This window comes from Venturia canescens, chromosome 4, assembly GCF_019457755.1.
Source record: "Venturia canescens isolate UGA chromosome 4, ASM1945775v1, whole genome shotgun sequence".
Classification (NCBI taxonomy): domain Eukaryota; kingdom Metazoa; phylum Arthropoda; class Insecta; order Hymenoptera; family Ichneumonidae; genus Venturia; species Venturia canescens.
In genome coordinates this window covers 3220796-3243584 of record NC_057424.1, presented here as the reverse complement: position 1 = coordinate 3243584, position 22789 = coordinate 3220796, and the positions used below count along the sequence as shown (strand labels likewise).

Below are 22789 nucleotides of genomic sequence, written 5' to 3'. Positions count from 1 at the left end.
TTCAAATAAACCCCGTTTATGATAAAAAATTGTTTCATGCATTTTTCGGATTAAAATCTTAAAGGGGGAAGCCTTAGCTTTAATTTTTTTTTTATAAAGTTCTCTAGCATTTTTTTTCTAAAGTTATAGTGTTTTTTATGAAAAATGGGATATTTCGAAAATTGCTCCGGAGCACGTAAACGATGAGGTTTATAAAAAAATCTCAAGAGGACAAAAAGTTGTAATATTTTATGGTAAAATCATACGAATTTTTTTAAATAGTTTTTTTTTTCTTGATTTCCGGTGGGTGCTGGATTGTTATAAAAACCATTAATATGATTGAATAAAATTTTGTAGTCACATTTAAAACTTTTGTCTCGTCGAAAAACCTTCCTCTCGCGGACAACACGGCCTTGACGAGACGTGGCATCCTCTCCACAAGCTTTTGGAAGGTCTCCTGGTTCGTTTCGTTCCACGCTTTTACGAGAGAGTCCCATAGATTTTCGGCGGACGAATGGGTGCCTTTACGTACTTGCCGATCTATCTCGTCCCACAAAAGCTCGATTGGATTAAGATCGGGCGACTGAGGAGGCCACTGCATAATCCGAAGATCACCGCTCTTTTGCTTTTTTTTATTCATTCGCTGCCCTTTTTTTACTCATTTTTTTCAAATCTCCGCGTTTGTTTTTGCGACAAGATATCACAGGCACGAACTCTTTACGATGCTCGCTGACGATGTACTGAGGTGAAATAAATTTTGAATATTTTTTATGCCAACTACTTTATTCTCTTCGTGTTTTCGAAGCAGAGCTTTGTTTACTTTTTGACTGCCTCGAGCTTCGAGGAGTCGCAACGGTTTCGGAGCAAAAAGTAAACAAAGCTCTGTTTCGAAAACACGAAGAAAATAAAGTAGTTGGCGTTAAAAATATTCAAAAATTATTTCACCTCAGTACATCGTCAGCGAGCATCAAAACTTTGCTCGAAATACCTCGAGTCGAAGCAAAAGAGCGGCGATCTTCGGATTATGCAGTGGCCTCCTCAGTCGCCCGATCTTAATCCAATCGAGCTTTTGTGGGATGAGATAGATTGGCAAGTACGTAAAGGCACCCATTCGTCCGCCGAAAATCTATGGGACTCTCTCGTGATAGCGTGGAACGAAACGAGCCAGGAGACCTTCCAAAAGCTTGTGGAGAGGATGCCACGTCTCGTCAAGGCCGTGTTGTCCGCGAGAGGAGGGTTTTTCGACGAGACAAAAGTTTTAAATGTGACTACAAAATTTTATTCAATCATATTAATGGTTTTTATAACAATCCAGCACCCACCGGAAATCAAGAAAAAAAAATTGAAAAAAAAACTATTTAAAAAAATTCGTATGATTTTATCATAAAATATTACAATTTTTTATTCTCTTGAGGTTTTTTTGTAAACCTCATCGTTTACGTGCTCCGGAGCAATTTTCGAAATATCCCATTTTTCATAAAAAACACTATAACTTTAGAAAAAAAAATGCTAGAGAACTTTATAAAAAAAGAAATTAAAGCTAAGGCTTCCCCCTTTAAGATTTTAATCCGAAAAATGCATGAAACAATTTTTTATCATAAACGGGGTTTATTATTTGAAAGTCAACAAAAAAATGACAAAAAATTGTCGTTTTCAAAAATCGGTGGGAGTTGTAAAAAAAATCGTGCACAATTTTTAAATCGGCCAAAATGAAGCTAAATGTTTCTATTTTTAAATGCCGCAAGGGAAATTTGCCTACATCATTTAACGGCAAAATGGCGCAACAAATAGTATCGGCTCTCTTTTCAATTTTTGTCCGGAAACTTTCCGACGGTAGTGTATGCATCGCATTTCTTCAGATTTTTTATTCCATTTTCCTATAGATTTGCTGAGAATGCTGTTTTTGATGAAAAAATGTTCAAAATGTTTGAAAAGGGAAGTTGATATTCGATCTTTCATTTTATAATTTTAATCCGCCACGTTGATGGGGGATCGAATAATCTTGGGATCGCTATGATTGGCGAGAGGGGGGGAGTGTATTCACTTCGGTATTTTTTTTTCTCATACGTATTTCCGACGTGGTGCGTAGAAACGACTGGAGGAAGTAACTCACGTAGAATATTAAAAGGTTAGAAGTCTCGTGACCGGATCATGGTGATTGTTCAAAACTAATGGGCGGCATTCAAACGACACCCTCTCTTAGCATTTTCATTTAAAAGACATTCAAATATCGATGGTATCGATACGTACACACAGAGGTCAACACAAGACCTAATTAACTGAAAGTTCGTCTAGTTATTCCAAGTTATTCCACGTACTGATAATGGACGAAGATCATATCAAATTTTTGTTGCTTTCCTAATTCGTCCATACATTCGTTGACCTTGGATGACGAAATGACGAGCTTCGCCCTGAATAACTTACATGAAAAAATACGTTTCTTGTCAGAATCAGATTGATAAAAGCATCATCGATCACTAGCTTTTGCTATTCTCTCTCAGAAAGGTTAAAAGAGCGAATGAATAAAAGATTCGTTCAGTTTATTTTACCACAAAAATTTGCAAGGTTCTTGGATCCTCACGAGTATCCACATTTATTTTGTAGCAGCAGAAAAAGAGGTCGCTGGTCCAAGATTTTTATCGTCCAATTTTGTTCTCACTCGAGTTTAAGGCAAGAATTTCAAAAATTTGATTTCGTCAGTCCAAAAAGTTCTACTCCTCTAACTCAAGTTTAACTTTCATGTTTTTGGGAAATCACCTAGGAGTATTGCCCACAGAGGCATTTCTTGGTAATATGAGGATGGGATAGCCTGGACAGAAGAGAGTCAAACGAGGAGGCAGTCAGTTTAGAGATTCGACAAAAGTCGGTTATGTTTTATCCGTTATATCATTAAATGTTTTTCCAATAAAGTAATCGTTCATATTCTTACTCGTGTAATCCGAACAATTATCTCACGATTTCCATCGGTACGCGATCTTATATAGTAATGTACTACCATAGCGCATCTGTACGAGAATCCGTCTGCGGACTTTAGGGAATCAGTGCTGACACATAAGTATCTACATTTTCACCGATTTACTGATTCAGTTTTGAAGCCATCGAAAGCGCAGAAAATGTTTCTTCTCGACACTTGCCAAAAATATATAATATTGAGAAAGTAAAATGAACTGTAGTCACATGTACTCGAAAAGGAATTTTAATTGAATTAAAAATAGATAGAGAATTATTGGAAGTTTATGGACAAATCGATGATTTATGGACAAAACGACGAATCGATCGATGATTTACCAGCTGTTCAGTCGATAAACAATCGCGGTATTAACGGTCAAGATCCTCTTACAATTGATTATTGCGGTTTCAGGATTCAACGAACGGTGAAAAGGGCGTTCGTATATAGTGCGCCTTGTACCGCTAGCGGCCACTCCGGTGTATTGATCGTCCGAGCGAGAGAGACAGACAGAGTCACGAAGCGCACATCGGTTTCGGAGGAGAGAAAAAGTCGAGTGAATAAGACGAGGGAATAGAAGATAGAACGAGAGGCGCGTTCTCTTAGTGATGCAGGCCTACGGATCTCGAGGTTTTCTCTCGTTATCGATCTTAAGGGAGTGACGTGCAGGGAGATGAAGTCGTTTCTGGATCTGTTCTCACTCGTATACGCAAAATTCTCTTCCGATATTTTGTCTCTCGCTTATTCCGTCGTTGGTGCTCATTATCGAACGATTGCTCGAGAACTTTCGTGTGAAAATGAGAAAAAACTAAGATTCGAGGATGACGTGCTGGAAAAATCTTGGGTCAAGATTTTAATCGCTTGGAAAGCTTATCCATCACAATCAATTCCCACTTTAGCCCAAGAAAAATAGCATTTTTTGTTTTTTCCTTGTAAAACGTAACTTAATGAAGCAACGTAAATAAGTTCGAACGGGAATGTAAAGAATAAAAAAATTTTTCCACCACACGTGCGCCGAAAGTTCAACTTTCGCAAATTGAAAGGTTGAATTTTCGGTGCATGTGTAGTGAAAGTAGTGAAGTACATCCACGAGAATGAAATTAGACTACCTTAAACCACGTGCAATTCTACCCTTTTTATCATAGGAAGCGCGTAAATTACATTGTCATATGGGATTTTCATTTTTTTTCATCCAACCAATTTCCTACAAATGGCGGCCATTTCAACTTCACAAGTAAGGAGAAATCGGCCAATCCCGAGTAAAAATACACGGCCCGTCTTGACTTGCTCTGTCTACGAAATTTTTCTTTTTAATACTTGGCGTCAAGACGCTGCCGCGCTTCTAGATACAAAAAAATGAGGGCTTGATCGGTTACTTATTGCGGGGGAAAATTCAATAAAAAACGAAACAAATTGCGTTATTTTTTAAGTTCGTAAAGTCGCAATTTTTCGAGTTACAGCGCCAGCTCTATATGACATAGCTGATATTAATAAGTACTTGTGTGCAAAATCCAGGCATTACCGGATAATTAGTTTTTGCGTAATTGCAATCAGACATTTTGAGTGCCATAATTTGTAAGTGAGGTTGAATGCTCTGGTGTTAGTCTTATTTCGATTTATCGAACGGATTTCGAAAGTAGAACTGTTCAGCTATAAAACGCATCTTTGTTTGATTCAAATGCTGAAAAATAGATGGAAAATACAAGCAAACATGACCGTAAGCGACCAAGTGTGTGCAAGGAGCCTAGTAATGCTGGAAGCATAGAACGGCAGCCACGGGAAAGCTTATATGCATAGTTAAAGAGTCCACGACCAAAATCATGTGCGATAGCAATACGTCCAAAACTGTATTGAATCAGTAGATTTTATCATTCTGAACCCGATTAGGCGGGTAGTATGGCTGCCAAAAATGTAGCGACCGCGTGGGAGGCCATTTCTTCTGTGTCAAAAAAAAAGGCAGTCAGTGTCATAGTAATATGTCTGACAATTGGAATGTACCATAGGTATAGTCATTTCATGACGAAAACACTCGTTTTCGCCTGAGCGCATTTTTAAAAATGTCAAAGAATTTAGCCGACATGCGTCATAGTAGCCCGGACAATTTTTTTTTAAACCTTTCGTATAGCTGTCAGAGTTACTGATAAACTGTTTTCAGAAATTTTTAGAGTCGCCCATACTCCGAAAAGTGGTATTTTATTTTTTCGGAGCTCCATCGAAAATGGTTAGTACATCAAGGAAAAGTAATTTTCGCAAAATTTCAGATTAAAAAAAAAAATTTAGATAGTGCTTAAGGAGCTTCGGTACAGTCGATATAATGTCATGCTAAGCCATGTTAAGAACATACAAGCGTGCTTAGCGCCTTCCCCGCGGCTGCCATTCTACCCCTATTAATCGACTATTTCCTTAACCTTTAATTTGAAAAATACGGCGTAACGAATTTTCGGAAAAAAGCGATTTTTTTCTTTTTTTATTCCTTTTTTTTATTGAATTCTCCTCTTCAAATAACTATTCCAGTGCTAATTTTTTTGTATTTTCATTCTCTACAATTCGTCCTTTTGACATGTTTGCATTTTTCCAGCAACGCAAAGATGCAGTTTAAAAAGAAATTAAATTATTTTAAAAAATTAAAACGAAATGCAAAATTTGAGTAGAAAACTGCAGTTAGTATCTCCGTGTGTGATGACGCCGGTGGTTTTCGGGTTGCATTTTCATCGAAATCTAGTGATTTTTGGAGCTCATTTTCCTGCTCTACTCAGGAATATATTAGTTTCTCCGATACGGTCGTGACTCGATGCGGCTTTCCTGTGGTTTAACGACATTGCTGTCGTTTTGTATGACTATGTGACTGAATTTTCAGAGAGGAAATTATAGTTCTTTATATCATTTCGTTGCCTCAATCATAATCGTGATCCTTTCAAAACGGTGTACTCGGGAGCCCCGAGCGTGTGTTTGCATACCATGGAAAATGAAAGTCATCGAAGAATATAGTATCCACGAGAGTGGATCAGGGGTGAAGAGCGGCGCAGAGGAGAATGAGAGATGACAAGGACACTCAAAGTTTGTACCGACGAGAAATATGATAAAACGAGGATACTGACCCAATCGAGCGTCTAATATATATAAGAGATCTCGTTGGGCTTGGCTCCTCTTGAGTGTCATTGAGCAAGCATTCGATTTGCAAAGCTGTCTCTCATCATCGCTAAAACACTTTTTCATTGTCCGTTTCTCCATTTTCTTAGTTCCGCGTCACCTTTTTTCCAACGAATGCGGAAAAAACCACACGAATTATTCAAATTTTTCTTGATTCCATTGGGCTTTTTCTCGAGTTCGCCCTACGAAATTTGTATGACTGAGTTCCTAACAAACCTTTTTGTTCCACAGAAGAGTGGCAGAGAGAGAGAGAGAGAGAGAGAGCGAGAGCAGGAAGGAGGGGAGGGGAGGGAGCATAATGCAAACGAGGGAAAATGGGTCCGCTCTTGTTGTTATGAAGAGAGAAGAGTGAGCCAGTCAAGCGAACTGGGACGAGCTCTCTCGCCTCAATCCCTATTTCAGCTCGCTCATTTTCTCCTCCTCCTCCTCCTCCCCCCCCCCCCCCCCCCCCCGCCATGACCTCTCTTCGTCGTTTTCACCTTTACGCTGATTTTACAACGGCTTTAGCGCAAGACTTCTCACCAATCTGCTGTTTACGTATCTCTGACACGACTTTCTCGAGCTTTAAAAAAGCCTCTACCCTTCGTTCGATCCGGCTCTACTCTCCAACTGAATATTTTCTTTCTCAAACATACATCGCTCGATTCTTCAATTCTGTCGTTCCATCCGGGATTTTTTTTTCAAGCTATTCAAGATCAGATGAAGATTTTCCCGTCCTCGCGCATTCGATTAATATTGTCTAGCCAAACGCTAGTTATTTGCAGAGTCCGTGAATATAGAAAATGATAAACGAAAAGCATCACAGCGAAAAAAATATCTGACCTGGAACTCTCCAGCAACTGGCGGGACATCGTTACTCCTCGTTGAACTGGTATTCACTCCCGAGTCTCGATTATCTCGACCCCGACAAAGGTCACATGCCGCTTCCATTTTCACTAGATCGTACCCAAAGTACATATACGTGTGAACGAAAAAACATTCACCGACCGAGAATAAACACATGATAGCAAACGAGTTATCGGAGTGTACATCGCGCTGGGGATGCGCAGCATGTATCAACTGGGAATTTATAAATGTGTGCGAGTCGAGAATTACCCTCTCTTCGTTCAATGCATTCTAAGACGAAAAAAAAACGAGTAATCGTGACAAAAACATCGGCACACCGATGTTGTCTCCCTCGCAGAAGCGCAGCGACTGACTATTCACGATTTGTACTACTTCCTTTGAGATCGTTGCCGTTTTTTTTCTCAACAAAAACGGCTTCGATTATCACTAAAAATAATAATAAACTCCATGGTTAGAACTCCTTCTTTCTAAATAACTAAAATCCTGTAATAAATTATTCCTGAGAAAATCTCTCGGATCAGATTTTAAAAAATTCAATTAAGAACAAAAGAATTAGAACGACAAAAGTTCCAGAAAAAATAATTACTAACAGACAAAAATTATGAACTCTATTTGTACTGTAGTGACATTTTTTTTTCTAGCTCACTTCGCCTAATATAGGGGAGTATGAGGCAAAGTGGCCCACTAAAAGTTTTTCCGGTGAGCACAGGGTCATTCACCTATTTTTATGTCTTAAAATTGATTTCATCTTATTTCTCGAAATTCGGGAGAAAAATTTTTTGGGGCAAAGTGCCAACCCCCTCAAAACCCAAAAAACCCCCTCAAATGCGGTGGAAATTCTATAATTGTCAATTCTCGATATACAGCCAGTGTAATTTATTGTTTCTGCATAAAACATGGAGGCAGCGATAAAAAAAATTTTTTTTAATAAACAAGGCATACTAGATAGACCTTCCTTCGGACAGAATGAAGATAAAAGAACGAAAATCATTCGATATATTATGCCCCAATTTTATCGAACTTTTTTCATGCGAGGGCAAATGATTTTTATGACGTATGTAAAGTTAGCATCTCAAGTGTTAGCATTTTACAAATAAACTGTGTATAAAGTGGTATCCCGCATAGTTCTACAGTTCTTGACAAGATTTAACAATAGTACCGTCGATTTTACTATCGCAACCGCATTTTGAAAAAATGAGATGCTAACTTTGCAAAAAAATGTTCCAGGTTCCAGCATCTCAACGAATTTTGAAAAAGTGATCAATTAAGAGTAAAAACCTGATAAAAAATGAAATTTGTTTTGACTGCCACTCATTATTGCCTATTTTTACATGAACAAGAGATATTCTGAAAACTCTGGAAAAAATCAGCAGTAAATCACAAGGACACTTTAGACATATTTACGTGGAAGGTCTGGTTTTTAACAAAGAGCTATAACGCAAGAGAAAACTGAAGATAGTGCAACTAGTCTGAGAAGTAGCATTGCATTTTAGTTAATTTTTTTACGCCGACCAGTTGCTATCTTTTTCAATAGATCTCGAATAACTAAAAAATGAGTGTGCTTTAGACACTTAGGTGCAAACATGACAAAAAACGGCTAAGCGCCTCTTAGCTCGGTTATTATACAGGGTGTACCAAAAACCAATGATAATATTACTGATGGTGACAGGGCAGGTCATGAAGATGCAGAAAACCCAAATATGGCCTCAGTAAAAATTTCATAGTTTCCGAGATAATCGCACTTTTCCGAAATGCTTGAAAATCCCTAACATTAGGCAATATTTTACGAATCACCGTTGATTTGGCTGATTTTTTTTATTTGCTCGATTTTTTAATATTGCTTGAAATCGTGCTATTTATGAAAACCATGAATATTCCAATATTTTTGACATTTTTTATGAATTTTATTTTTTAATTTCTTTCTTTTAGCTTCTTTAACTATTGCATCTTTAACTTTAACAATGCTGTATCCACGATAAGTCTTAAAGTACATTTTGAAATCATTCCATAAATCGATTGAAATTATTAGAAAATACTGGGGGTGTGCGAATAGCGTTTGAATCGAATTGAATCGAATAATGATATTCGATTCGAAATTCAAACCGAATATTCGAATTATTCGAATTATTCATATGGTTCAAATTTCAGTTTTTCCCCGCCGAAGTCGTTTCCAAGGCACAACATTGCTTATGGTTGGGATAGGAAAATATCTTTTGATAGCACTGAAAATACTGTTCTAGTTTTCGAATGAGCTGATCCCATTTCGATCTCCATCGAAGAATTCAGTCGTGGATTCTGACTCAAATTTAATCTGAATTATTTTCGTCATAAGATTTTTTTTCACCTTTCAGATGAAAATCAGTGTGATGAGAACAGTGCGTTTGTTCCTCTTCCATTGATAAATTTCGTTTCATAAATTTCAACCAAGTTCTGTTAAAATAGAACATGAAGAAATGAAGAACTTTCAGCAAATTTCCAAATAAATTGAAAAATGAGGCAAAGTAGATACAAAGAAACGTCGCCTCAGCCCACATATATCGTTTTAATATTTTCAACGAAGTTTCATTGAAATATGTAGAACGTCAAGAAACGAAGAAATTTTAACATTCAAAATAAGTAAAAAAAAAAATGGGGCAAAGTGGACACAAACATTTTTTCGCAAAAAGAAAAGGCCACTTTGACTCATTTTTTTTTATAAAATTCAAATTTTATATAATTTCACTACACATTTGAGAAAATTAATCAAAATCGTCAAAAGAGCCTTTTTTCGAGAGGGAGTCCACTTTGCCCCATATTTTTTTTTTATAGGATATGAGAAATAAATGTGAAAAATTAATTTTTTAATACAGCAATAGTTGACAGAGCGTATATAAACCGACACTAACTTAACTGCTGATGTTGTCCTCTTGCCCCACCATACATATATCCATATTTTCAATAATAATAACTATTCCACGGATTATCTTGAGCTGATAATTTAATTTATTAATCGAAAAAAAAAATCAATTTTCAAAAGAAAAATTTTTTTCCTCCAATATTGAGTTTTTGAAGCATGCATGTTTTCAGCCGAATAACAAAATTTTGGAGATTTCCAATGGAGAAAAAAATGTTCTAAATTTTCGGGGGAGTGTTCCGCTTTGCCCTACCCTCCAGTATGTATATATATAAATGACCGTTTAATTCTATTTTGCATCTCATCAAAAATCGAATTATTCAATTGAAATTAAAACAAATGTCTTAAATTTGTCTTACATAACAAAATATTGTAATAAAAATCATTCTTCAAATAATGATTATATAAACAGTAGCAACAAATTCTTTAAGCAATGATCAAACCAAATAAATACGTTCAATACAAATTTTTCTTTTTCTTCAATCAAATCCTTTATCATTTAAAAAAAATTTTAATTATTCGATTTGATTCGTCTCGAATAATTTGTGAATTCGAATAATTGCACACACCTAAGTTAAAAAAAATCATATGAATGATATTTATCAAATTTTATGAATTCTTATTTGTCAATAATAACTAAGTAATACTGTAAAAGTTTTTTTGAACGATGTATAATGAAAATTCCAACAAACATATGAATAAAAATAAAACTATGTGTGAATCCCAGAATTACTGGAAAAGGAAAAAAATTCTTTTTCGAACATTATTGAATATTTTTCAAAGTTCATAAGGAATGAATATATTTCAGTTTGATAGCTGAGCACTCAGTTTATGATGAAATTCGAATTTTTCGAACTATTCAAATAATTCGATTCGAAATTCGAATCGGATAATTCGATTCGATTCATCTCGAATAATTCGTGAGTTCGAATATTCGCACACCCCTAGAAAATACGAATTAAAATCGAAGTTGAATGATTACACCGGCACACAAAAAAAAGTGGTCAGTACCTAGAACCGGACCCATCAATCTCTACGTATTTTGGCCCGCTGAATCTGAAACCGGGGCCAGATTGGCCAATATACCTCCAAAATTGTGAGTAAATTCTAAAAAAACCACAAAAATGGCGGAAAAACGCTGTTAAAGGCATGATAAAAGTTGTCCTCGACCTTAATCGGGAGTGTTTTTTATGTAGTTTGATGCGCTGAATCTGAATCTGGAGTCAGATTGGCTGATATACCCGCAAAAATTTTGAGTAATCTGCAAAAATTGCTAAAAATGGGTCAAAATCGCTACCATGGGTACGGGAAGAGTTTTATTGATCTAGATCGAATACGCTCTTTTTGTATTTTGATGCGCTGAAACCGAAACCGGACGTCTATTTAACTTATACGTCTCTAAAATTTTTCTTCCATGGAAAAAACCGGCTAAAATTGTTCTTTACGAATTTCGAGCAACTCAAACCGAATCCGGTGGCTATAGTAGTCCCGATCATGCATACTTCCACCGAAGATCGTAAAAAATATCAAAAAATAGCAAAAAAACGTCAAAAAATAGTTTTTAAATGTTTTAAACATGCATGATTAATCTTAAATTGTACACAAAAAGAAGATCTATATATTCTGTATTCAATAAACTAGAAACTGAAAAAAATTGTATAAAAAACTTAAATATAAAACTATCGCAGACATGATTGTTCTTTGGTTTGAATTCCGCTCAATTAATTTTTTTTTTTCATTTTCTGCAAGTAATGTGAGAAGAGAAAAATCTTCATCGATCTTAAACCGTCCTTTTCTTGTAACGGATTCTTTTCTCTTCGAACGACCAATGCAGCAGGTTTCTCTTCCTCTTTCCATCTTCTCTTGTTATTTGTCTCTTTAGCGTTCAGCAAAAATCTGCCATTATATTGATATTCCACCTTCCCTGATACCGATTCTCTATTTCGCTGATGTCTTGATGAAATTTTTATCCTTGTACTTCATTTAGATCTCCAAGGTTTTCAGGAAAGTAGTCGAGGTGGAAGTGTAGAAAGTGCATCAAGCAATCCAAGTTTCTAAAATTTTCCAACAACTCTTCAACTAAATTTTGGTAATTCTCATTGTTCTTATTTCTTAGAAAGTTCTGAGAAACGTTTTTGAAACTTTGCCAAGCTGCCTTCTCAGTATCGTTCATTTTTTTAAATGAAATTTTAGTCTCCAAATAAACTGCGATTTTGTGATCCATTCAAGATACCCTCCTTTAATTTCGCATCACTCATTGCAGGAAAATTTTATCCCAAAAACTGGAAACAATCGCTATATTTGTCCAGAGTTTTGACATATTGATGGATAAATTCAAACAGAACATATACAAAAACGATAAGTGGAGACTCTTCATTGATTCGTCAAAAAGAAGTCTCAAAGCCATTCTACTCCACAATGGAAACACATATGCTTCTATTCCAATAGCTCACTCGACCAAACTGAAAGAAAAATACAAAAATTAAAAAATGGTATTGGAGAGAATAAAGTATTCGGAACATCAATGGCAAATTTGTGGCGATCTCAAAATTTGCACATTGCTCTTAAATCAACAATCGGGTTCCATAAAAAATCTTTGCTTTTTATGTTTATGGGACAGTAAAAAACACTATGTTCGAAAAGGGTGGCCAACAAGAACAAATTCCGATTTAAGCCGTAACAACATCATACTTAATTTAATTCATTTTAACATCATTTTGTATCAAGTTGAATTGAAAATATAAAAATTAGAGTGAATTCATTACGTGCAGTTAAAAAATTCATTGATAATGCCATAAACGTGAAAAAAAAAACGGGGAACTGGAACATTTCAAAAATTCACAACTGACTAACCGACTAAAACACATTCTAAAAATTTCCAGTGTTGTTTGAGTATAGAATGAGGTATATTCCCTGAAAATTTCAAGCCATTCCATTGAGGTACAAAATATTCCCTGCTGTTTGAAAACCACGATTTTTCAAAAATTAAGTAAGCTGTGTATTAAAAGGAACGTGGTAATATATCAATATTCGTGTATTCAGTTATAGAATATACTTAGATGAAAAATGAGAGCCGTATTAAAGCCGTCTATCTGAGAAATTATCGCTATGGCCACGTTTCAAAAATGCGGGAAATTTTGTAAAAATAGTAATTCAAGAAAAGGGTACAAATTCAACTGGATTTCCTTTTGGAGTGAAAAATTATTTTTTTCTCAAAAGTAGAAGGTTCAAGAAGTAAAATGTCACTTTATACGGTCTTTAAATCTCATAGAGTTCGCATGGAAAAATCATGGAAATAGTTAAAAAATAACTTATTAAGAACTTCAAATTTGAGGTAGTTTTTCTCACAAAAAAAAAGATGAACTTTATTACTCCAATGAAATCATTGAATAAGAAGTATCAAGAGACTCGGTGGAGTCTCCGGACAAGTACATTGACAGCCCTATCGTCTGGGCAAGTATTTTTAACACATACTATCTAAACATAATTTGTATCGATCCAATCGATGTCGAATTTTGTGAATAATACCAGAAGATCCTGAAAGTCTGAAAAGAATCGATTTTCTTATAAGTTCTGCCACCATAAAGTAACAAATGACCAGTTTTCATATGATTTTTTTGGATTACAAGCTTCTTAGAACATTTTCATAATGTTGTAATTTGGAGTTATTCAAAGAATACTTGTCCTCCGATTGATATAAATTTTAGTGCTGCACGTAACTCAAGTGGTAATTTTTTTCATTTTATTAGAAAATACTTGGCCTCGAATTGATATCATAAATTTTAATACTGCAAGTAACTTGGATGGAATTTTTTATTAAATTGATTTAGTTGTTAGAATAAGATAAGAAGAATGGGGCATCATTTTTCAAGATGTTTTCAAGCGCAATATTTCGGTTTTTTATTTGAATTTTTTTCACTTTAAAAAATTATTACAGATTTGTATTATTTTTAATGTAATATTTTTTCAAGATTTGTGAATTTTTTTTGAATCATTCTGTTGAAATTATTTACAGTTGGTTTCATAATTTTTTGTTATGAAATTTTTTTTACATTTTTCGTGATATGGTCAGGGATCAAGGGACTATCAATGTACTTGTCCCAACCTTTTTTCCCCTAAGAGAATTTTGGAGGTTTTATATCACGACTTTTTTCTCTCAAGTTTTTCAATCTTGTTCCGTTGGCTATAGGATTTTGATTGAAATTTTCCATATAATCAATAAATACTCGGCCTCAAAGCGATATCATAAATTTTAGTGCTGTATGTAACGTAGATGAAAATTCGTAGGATGGGGCATGAGTTTTCAAAATGTTTGCAAGCAAGGTCTTCGGGTGCTGTAGGATTGTAATATATTGGTATTTTTTCACGGTTTAAAAAAGCGTAATTCTATTAAGTCAGTGTAACAGAATCAACGTATTGCGAGCAACTTCGATGTTTCAATAATTCCATCAAAATCTCCGGTTTTGATCCGCCATATTGGTTCCACCATTTTTTATTTTTGGATTTTGAGCTCGAATTCGTAATCAACTACCCAAAAAACGTCTCTTGCATTCATTGTTTGTGTATTAATTGTTACCTGCATGATTAGGCACAATTACATTTAAAGTCTAAGAACGTGTTTTTTTTTACTGTCGTGATTAATAACATCCTCTAAGTTTAACACAAACCTTTAACCTCTAGAGTCTCTAAAACTTTCAAACCTTTAGAACTCTCAACTCCCGACCATCAAAAGGTTAATAGTGATATTGTATAGTAAAAATTGATTAGGGATGAGAGGGAAGATCTGTCACATATTTGGGACTGCGAAGAATTCAAAAATCCGGTGTCGAGCGAACTAAACGAGAAAGTCGAGAAGACTATTGAGAAAGAGACAGGACGCAGAAAGGAAGGATAGATCAAGTTACTTAAGGGTCCGATAAAAACAACACTTTGGAGTACTGTAGAGAGGTCGGAAGAAAGGTGAAGGAGAGAGAACTAACAGAGTTGAGGGAGGATATTATGGGTGAGTAGGTTTAAGGAAGGGTGACAACAAAGTTGAGAAAAAGAAGGAAGGAGAAAGTTGGACAATAAGCAGGGCATATAGTAACGTATGAGTATAAGGAATGTAGCAAGAAGAAATATGAATGTTTTTTTGTTTTTTAACTTTGGATCGTTGTACTTGGTATGTGGGAGAAAAGAGAAGAGGATGTACATAAGATGTCTTGAAGCCTAAAAGGCAAGAATGGCTTTAATAAATAAATAAAATAGTAACAATTGATCTCCTAACATCCAAAATATACATTTACATTCGTCGTTGTGCGATGAAAACAAATTTTTATTGAAGAAAAATAGAGTGGGAGTAGGTAACATACCAGTATGTCACTGTATGCTTCAAAGAGTTGAGGAAACAAGTTCTGAAAGTTTTCGAAAATCGTTTGAAACGCGGTAGCTCTTGTAAAAGGTCTTGGAGTGAACACTTGCTTTTATAACAGTATGCGTATTTTATGGAAACTAGTTGGACCTCGAAGCGCCTTTTCGAACTATTATCCGTTGATCGTGAAAAATGAATTTTATCTACCAATTTCATCCGTCCGCTGATCTTATTTCAACGTTCCCAGCCTCGGGTCTGAAAGAAAGACCAACATCGTCGCTCGTTATACTCGATTGAATTACGAATATACAGGAACCAATGACTCGCAACATCGATCGAATCTCGCATTAATTAATCGGTTCTCTGAAGCTTCATCGACATCCTCACTCGAACCCTACACGTTCGGTTCGATTTAATTCACACGTTCGTTCATCCCGCTGAATTTATTCCTCTGAATAACCAACATAGCTGCATTTACTATGTGAGGAAAGCCGAAAAGATCTTCTTGTCCATTCTGCCGCCGCCTGGAGTACCGCTACGAAGAAATTCAAGAATTGGCAATTCCATTATTTTATGTAAACAAATAGGAATAAATATCGAAAAAGATTTAATTAACCGGTTGAATCGCTTCCAGGAATACGTAAATCGTTATCATGGACAAAAAATGGGAGCATTGGAACCCCACGTATTTGCACTCGCCGAAGCTTCCTACCGTTCGCTTCAGGAAACCAAGAACAATCAGTCCTGCGTCATATCCGGCGAAAGCGGGGCCGGAAAAACAGAAACGACCAAATTCATACTCCAGTATTTGTGCTCGATAACGAGCAACGTTGACACTTGGGTCGAACAACAAATCCTCGAAGCTAACACCATTCTCGAAGCTTTTGGTAACTATTATTTCTCATTAATACTTGTATTGATAAATATATAAAGGCAAAAAATGGACTTAGCAATTTCAGTTTCATATACAGCCATAGACTAACAGCCGTAAATATGAATAGAAGATCGAATCATTCCAACTGCGGGAAGTACGACTATTTGTATTGATTAATCCATACAAATTCGATTTGCAGGTAACGCAAAAACCGTGCGAAACGACAACAGCTCGCGATTCGGTAAATTCATGCAAGTGTGTTTCGACAGTAAATGGATGATAAGAGGCTGTATAATTCAGGATTATTTGCTGGAGCAAAGTAGAATAACGTTCCAAAGTCCGGGAGAGCGTAACTACCACGTTTTATATCAGTTGGCGGAGGGAGGAATACGAGACAGAGAATTCGCAGAGACGTACAAGTTGGTGCCACCGACAAAGTACAAATATTTGAATCAATCGGGTTGCATAAAGATCGATGGAATATCGGATTCAAAGAAACTGGACGCGTTGCGTTTGGCGTTTAGCGTGTTGCAAGTCCCGACCGAAATGTGCGAAGGTATTTTTCGGGTATTGTCGGCCATTTTGTGGCTTGGTAATCTCAACTTCGAGGACGTCGACGGTGAACGATGTGAATTGACGAAAGAAGATCTCGACATCATCGCGACGGTAGCTCCTCTTCTCGGCTTGCAAGTCGAAGACTTAACGAGAGTCGTTCTCGTTCGTCAAATAAACGTGCGCGGTAACATCACCGAAATTCCACTCAAAGTTCAAGAAGCACGCGAGAACAGACATGCCATGGCAAAAGCTCTCTACTCTAGAACGTTTGCTTGGCTCATCAATCATATCAACAATTGCACCAATCCGGGACAAGATAGCTCCAGGTTTCTCGGCGTACTCGATATATTTGGATTCGAAAATTTTGCTGTCAACAGCTTCGAACAACTCTGCATCAATTATACTAACGAGAAACTCCACAAATTCTTCAATCATTACGTGTTCGCTCTGGAACAGGAGCTGGTAAGAGAAATATTGAAGAACACATCAGTTGTTTTATCGTTTCAAGTCAGTTCCCTATCAACAACTCAAGTTTCATCAACGTTGCTTCATCCAACGTTCAGGTTTAATTAGTCACCGTGACAATTTTCATACGAATAATGTTCCATTCTATTTTCAATAATTTTAATAAATGAGTCGAAAAATAGAAATTTCTTTGCCCGGGTCTCATTGTCAGAGACCGAGTGTCGACGCGTGCCGAGATGTTGTCACTATAACTCCCAATTGTTAAGTTTTCCGTTCGTTTATGTTCTAATCTCGTCAATTTTCAATCAACAGTATCGTCAGGAAGAAATTCAATATTCGCACATAACCTTTACGGACAATACGATGTGCCTCGAACTAATAGAAAAACCGCCGCGTTGCGTGCTGAAGCTATTGACAGAGCAGTGTCACATGCCAAAAGGTTCGGATTTGGCATACCTGACAAATTTGCATGCCGAGTTCGATAGTCATCCCTGTTACGTCAAAGGCGATGATCGTCGGAGATGGGAAAAGGAATTTGGCCTTAAGCATTACGCTGGTTGCGTTACGTACACGGTCGAAGGATTCGTTGAAAAAAATCGCGATGTTCAGCAAGACGTTTTCTTTGATTTTATGTCAAGAAGTACGAACGAATTCGTTCAGGAGATAACGGTTTATCAGGACCTTTTGGGCTGCACGGTAGCACGAGCACCTGGAAACGCAACGACAATGTCGAGAGGCACTTCCAAAGGTAAGCCGACCCTTTGCGATTCCTTCAGACATCAATTGCAAGCGCTCGTTGATGTTCTACAAGCAACGACGCCGTGGTACGCCCGATGCATAAAACCGAACATGGAAAAAAAGTCAAACAACTACGACGAAAAACTCGTCCTCGATCAACTCAAATATCTTGGAATGTTGGATATCATCAGAATACGAAAAGAAGGATTTCCTGTTCACATGCCGTTCCACGAGTTTGTTGCTCGCTACCGATGCCTCAGTCGCAAGACTTTGCCTCACGATGACAAAGACGCTGCTAGGTGTCTAATCGCATGCCAGGGCATCCCCGACACCGAATGGCAAATCGGCAAAACCAAAGTCTTTCTTCGTAGCTATGTTCACGAACCTCTGGAAGACTCCAGAAATCAAATGGTCACCAAAAATGCTATCCTTATACAAAAGGTCTGGCGAGCTTACAGAGTCAGGAGGGGTAAGTTTTTATTTATTAACATATTTCTAACGACTGGCATAAAAATCTGTCGTGAGGACGAGGATATTAAAATTACTAAAATCGCACGAGCACAGGGGGAAAAATTAATTAATTTAAAAAAAAAAAAAAATTATTCCAAATATGTCAAAAAATCCTTCAAACTTGCTTCGTAATTGAATTAGAATACAATGAACTAGGTGGGGATCAAATTTTGGAATGATTAAAATTTCGAACAGCTAAAATCTCGAGTTTATAAACTTCGAATGATAATATGGAGACAGATAGATTCGACTAGAGCTTTGAATGCCGAAAATAAATAAAGCAGAAACTGCAAGGTTCGAAGCACGTTTACATCGAAAATAAAATGTAACAATCGCGCATAGGACGATGACTAAAATATCGATTTTTCGAAGATTCGACTATCACTCTTTTGATTCATAAATTACTACGGTCAGCGATACTGTGAAAATTCACAATTTTGAAAATATAATAACGAAATACCAAATATTACTGAGGTTGAAATACTGAAACACCAAAAAGTCGAACAGTCAAAATAGCGAAACGTTAGAAAGTCGATCGATCAAAATAAAGAAATGCAGTGGAGCTCCAAATACACGCGCGTTTCACTCACTCACTTATACTCAGACCGGTGATCTCCAATTTTTAACATCGCCATTTTGACTTTCGCCTTTTCGAGCTATCGCTATTCCGCATATCCAAGTTTTATAGGCTCGAAAAATTCACTTTCTATTTTTTGCTACTCTATATTCTGGTCTGTCTGTAAAACAATTACTCTCCATTTTGAATTTGAAAATATGAACTTTTGACATTGGGATGGTCTGTTAAAATTGCATTCGAAATGAAAACTATTGAAATAGATATTTTCGGGTAAATACGAATTCAAAGAAGGAATTTTTGATTAAACACCGCAATCTGCTGAATAGTCTCGATCGGGAATAAGAATTTCGAATTACTTATTTTTCTTCAAACTGATATCACAACTTTTAAAATTTCGAAATATCGACCGTTATACAATTCAGTTATTCGACAAATTGAACCCCACCCCAATGAACTTGTCTCCATTCCACTTAATTTAGGGGTTAAAATACTTTGTTATGATTTCACTATTTTTTCGATAATTATAATTCGATTTCGAATGATAATTCGATTGACAGAATATCGACGCGTGAGAGTGGCGGCTCTAAAAGTTCAGCATGCCTATCGTGGTTGGAAACTTCGTATAATGTTTATAAGAAAACGACGCGCAGCGATCGTGATCCAGTCGCATCTTCGGGGAGTATTTGCCCGGGAAGTAGCTGCTGCTTTGCGAGAGATGCGTCGAGTCGACGAAGAGATGCGAAAACGTGAAAGAATGGAGGAAGAACGAAGACTTATGGAGGACAAAAAAACTATCGAAGATAGTCAAAGGTTCGTTTGAACAAAAATTATATATTCGAATTAAAAAGATTTTTTAAACCTGGTTCGTTCAGAACTTTTGAACCATCCTTTGAGACAATACGTTGATGCACTCTTCTCTCGCTCCTAAGACTAAACGAGTATTTCGTTTGTGTCTTGTAGCGCTCAATACAATGGTATTGCCGGAATGGAAGCAGGGTAAGTTGTCGAATTCATGTCGGTCGGCATTATATCACTATCAGTAGAGCAGCCAGTGATCGTAGTAGAACGCAAACAATGAAGTTTACAACGTGTTTTTCATTAATTTCGTTTCAATAAAAATTAAGATTGTTCTTTTCATCGATGTACAAATTCAGTTTCAATCCGATGAAAATTAGCTCTCTTTGGTCCAAAACGGTGTCCTGAAACTTCCTTCTAGTTACGTATGATTATATAGGTATTTGCGAATCTCGTCGCCTCTATTATTGTGTACAGTACCCGCAGGTTTGCACAGCACACACGCTTGTTGGAAGAAACTTTTCGTTTTATATGAGGAATGGACTGTTATTGCATTTAATTTTTCTATTTAATTCATACATCGATAAACGAAAAATCGTTTTATTTATAATTTAGTAGAGGTGCTATGAACGAATAAGAATGATTCATGCACTTTTTTTGTAATTACTTGCCAAAATTAATTTAAATCGGATAGACAAATACTCATTGATAAATACTCAAAATATCTACATGAAAAATAACTGGTAATAATTCTGTGTCTTATTTATTACGTAAAATTGCTCGGCTTGAAATGTATGTTGATCAAAAGCTGGCTGTTTCTAAACGGAAAAATAGGAGAAAGGTTTTGAGGAAATATTGAAAACGGGGAATTCTAGTATGTAATTTGACCATTGTTTTTGGGAAAGCTCACCGATAATTCAAAATATAATTTGATCGATGAATTGACTTTGATAATCTGCAGGAAAGCTCAGGAGGAAATCGCAGCGTTGTCGCAAATGGCTGAGACTATAAATTCTAAAATGGCTGCATCGGAATTGCAGTCAGTGGATCTGGACAATTTATTCTCTTTCTTGTCGGACGTACAATCGACCAAAAGCAATCAAATAATCGAGGAAATTGGTGAGCGTATGGACGAGTTGGTAGAAGATCTTGATGCTGAATTGGAAACGGTTATCCAGCTGGAGATGGAAATGAATGCTCGAGCGGATTCGAAGCTGAACTCTCCGGATGGGATTGCTCAAAGAAACGGTACAACGACAGTGTGTAAGTTGGGACAACCGAGTTTGCCGGAGCCAACGGGACCGCCACCGCCACCACCCCCACCGCCGCTGCCATCACTTTTCAACGACGATTCTTCAATGCCAGATGATAACGAGCCGATCTACGAATCAGTTTTACCGCGTGACGAAAATGGACCGAGCAGTCCGATAATGATGAACAGAAATTCTGGTCAATTGATAAACGGCGAAACATGCGCCTCTCCACCACCCGTCCCAACAAGTAAAATAATTAAAGAAACTTCGATCGGAAGTCCACCCTCGAGGCCGGAATCTCGCAATTCAAATGCTCATCACTCGTACCATCAGAATCATCATCCAAACGTCACAAGTGTGTCTCAACAAAACGGCCAGGATATTCAACCGCATGCAATCAACCAACAACCACAAGTGCAGCAACAGCAACAGCAACAGGTGCCACAACAACAACCACAACAACAACCACAACAACAACAACAACAACAACAACAACAACAACAACAACAACAACAACAACACCAACAACCGATCATCAACTCTGTCTCGCAGCAACAACCTGCTGAACGCGAACAACGTCGCAAATTCCGCGTTGAACGAAAACTTCAAGAGCTTGAAGATAAAAAAGAGATTCCCGAAATTGAAACCACATATCACGATATTGTCGAATTTGCACAAAACTATTTCAACAGCCACGAGAGATCACCTGAGGGCACTATTATGGCCACCCTGACGAGGAAATCACGTGGCAAAAGTGTCGAATTCATTCCTAAATATGAAATGGTCACGTATTACAAAGGCTCCAGCATTCCAAATTCTCATATTCATATGTACGATCCAGATAACGTAAATCTTGCCTGTTCCATCTTTAGGGTAAGCGCATATTTTATTTCTTCAGCAATCCTCATTCCAATCGTTCTTAATTTTTCAACGATTCGTCGACAGAGTAATTTTCACTTGCTTCCTTTACTGTTTTGTAAATATTTATTCGGCTTTAGAAGCTCTAAAGCACCTAACATATCATTTCATTATTTGGTTCCGGTGCAATCCGATCAAAATTTTCTTTTTGTTTTATACAATTCGAAATCGAATTGAAATTGAAGATAATCAGTAACACTGGTACCCCCGTTTCATATTTTATTCGAAAACAATCGGGTCAAAAATTGGATTTTTCTGCAAAAATAAAAACATGAAACTTTCAAAATTCAATATAACAAACAAAACTGATTAATAATCTGCATCCGTTTGTGGATTGATCCAGGATTTGTGCAAGTACCTTCGTGGAGAAATGAAGTTGGATCAAGAAATAGCAACGATTCAATCGATAATCGGCTACGGTATAGAGCGCGAAGAGCTTCGGGACGAGATTCTCGTGCAATGTATTCGTCAAGCAACTAACAATCCGAATTTGGAATGGGCTGAAAGAGTCTGGCTTCTGCTCTGTCTGGCGATTGTTGCTTTCCAACCGAGCAAGCTACTCTATAAATATTTCGTTTCATTTCTCAAGAAGAATCTCGCTCTTGAAGGGAAATTGCGTCAATACGTCGAGTGGTGCGTCGATAATTGCAAGAATATGAAAGTTTCGTGCAGACAATTCCCACCGTCAACTGTGGAGATTGGAGCGATGCGAAGACTCGGCACGATCGTTTGCCGATTTTTCTTCCTCGATGGAAGAACAAAAGCTATCGATGTTCATCCGACCGACACGGCGGCCGATGCTGCAGCAAAACTGGCCGAAAAATTGGGTTTGAGGTCTTTGGAAGGATGGGCGATTTATCAAAGTCGACCGGACGGCGAAGAACACGTTCGAGCACACGATTATCTTTATGACGTCATTGCCGCATGGGAAGTGTAAGT

General features: G+C 36.9%; 1 protein-coding gene across 5 annotated transcripts in view; it reads left to right on the top strand.

Moving 5' to 3' along the window:
• The window catches only part of Myo81F (Myosin 81F), a 60755-nt gene that overhangs the window by 29064 nt on the left and 8902 nt on the right, over nucleotides 1-22789 (top strand). For 3 of the 5 annotated variants that reach the window (XR_006260582.1, XM_043416148.1, XM_043416146.1), the window contains exons 4-10: nucleotides 15800-16052; nucleotides 16239-17056; nucleotides 17372-18266; nucleotides 19442-19694; nucleotides 19845-19880; nucleotides 20641-21805; nucleotides 22194-22783. Coding sequence is in view for 4 of the 5 variants with exons in the window: in XM_043416148.1 (XP_043272083.1) it covers nucleotides 15800-16052; nucleotides 16239-17056; nucleotides 17372-18266; nucleotides 19442-19694; nucleotides 19845-19880; nucleotides 20641-21805; nucleotides 22194-22783 (4010 nt within the window). In the remaining variant the exon portion in view is untranslated. The remainder of the gene's footprint in view (nucleotides 1-15799; nucleotides 16053-16238; nucleotides 17057-17371; nucleotides 18267-19441; nucleotides 19695-19844; nucleotides 19881-20640; nucleotides 21806-22193; nucleotides 22784-22789) is intronic. The other 2 variants (XM_043416149.1, XM_043416147.1) reach the window with 2 other exon arrangements.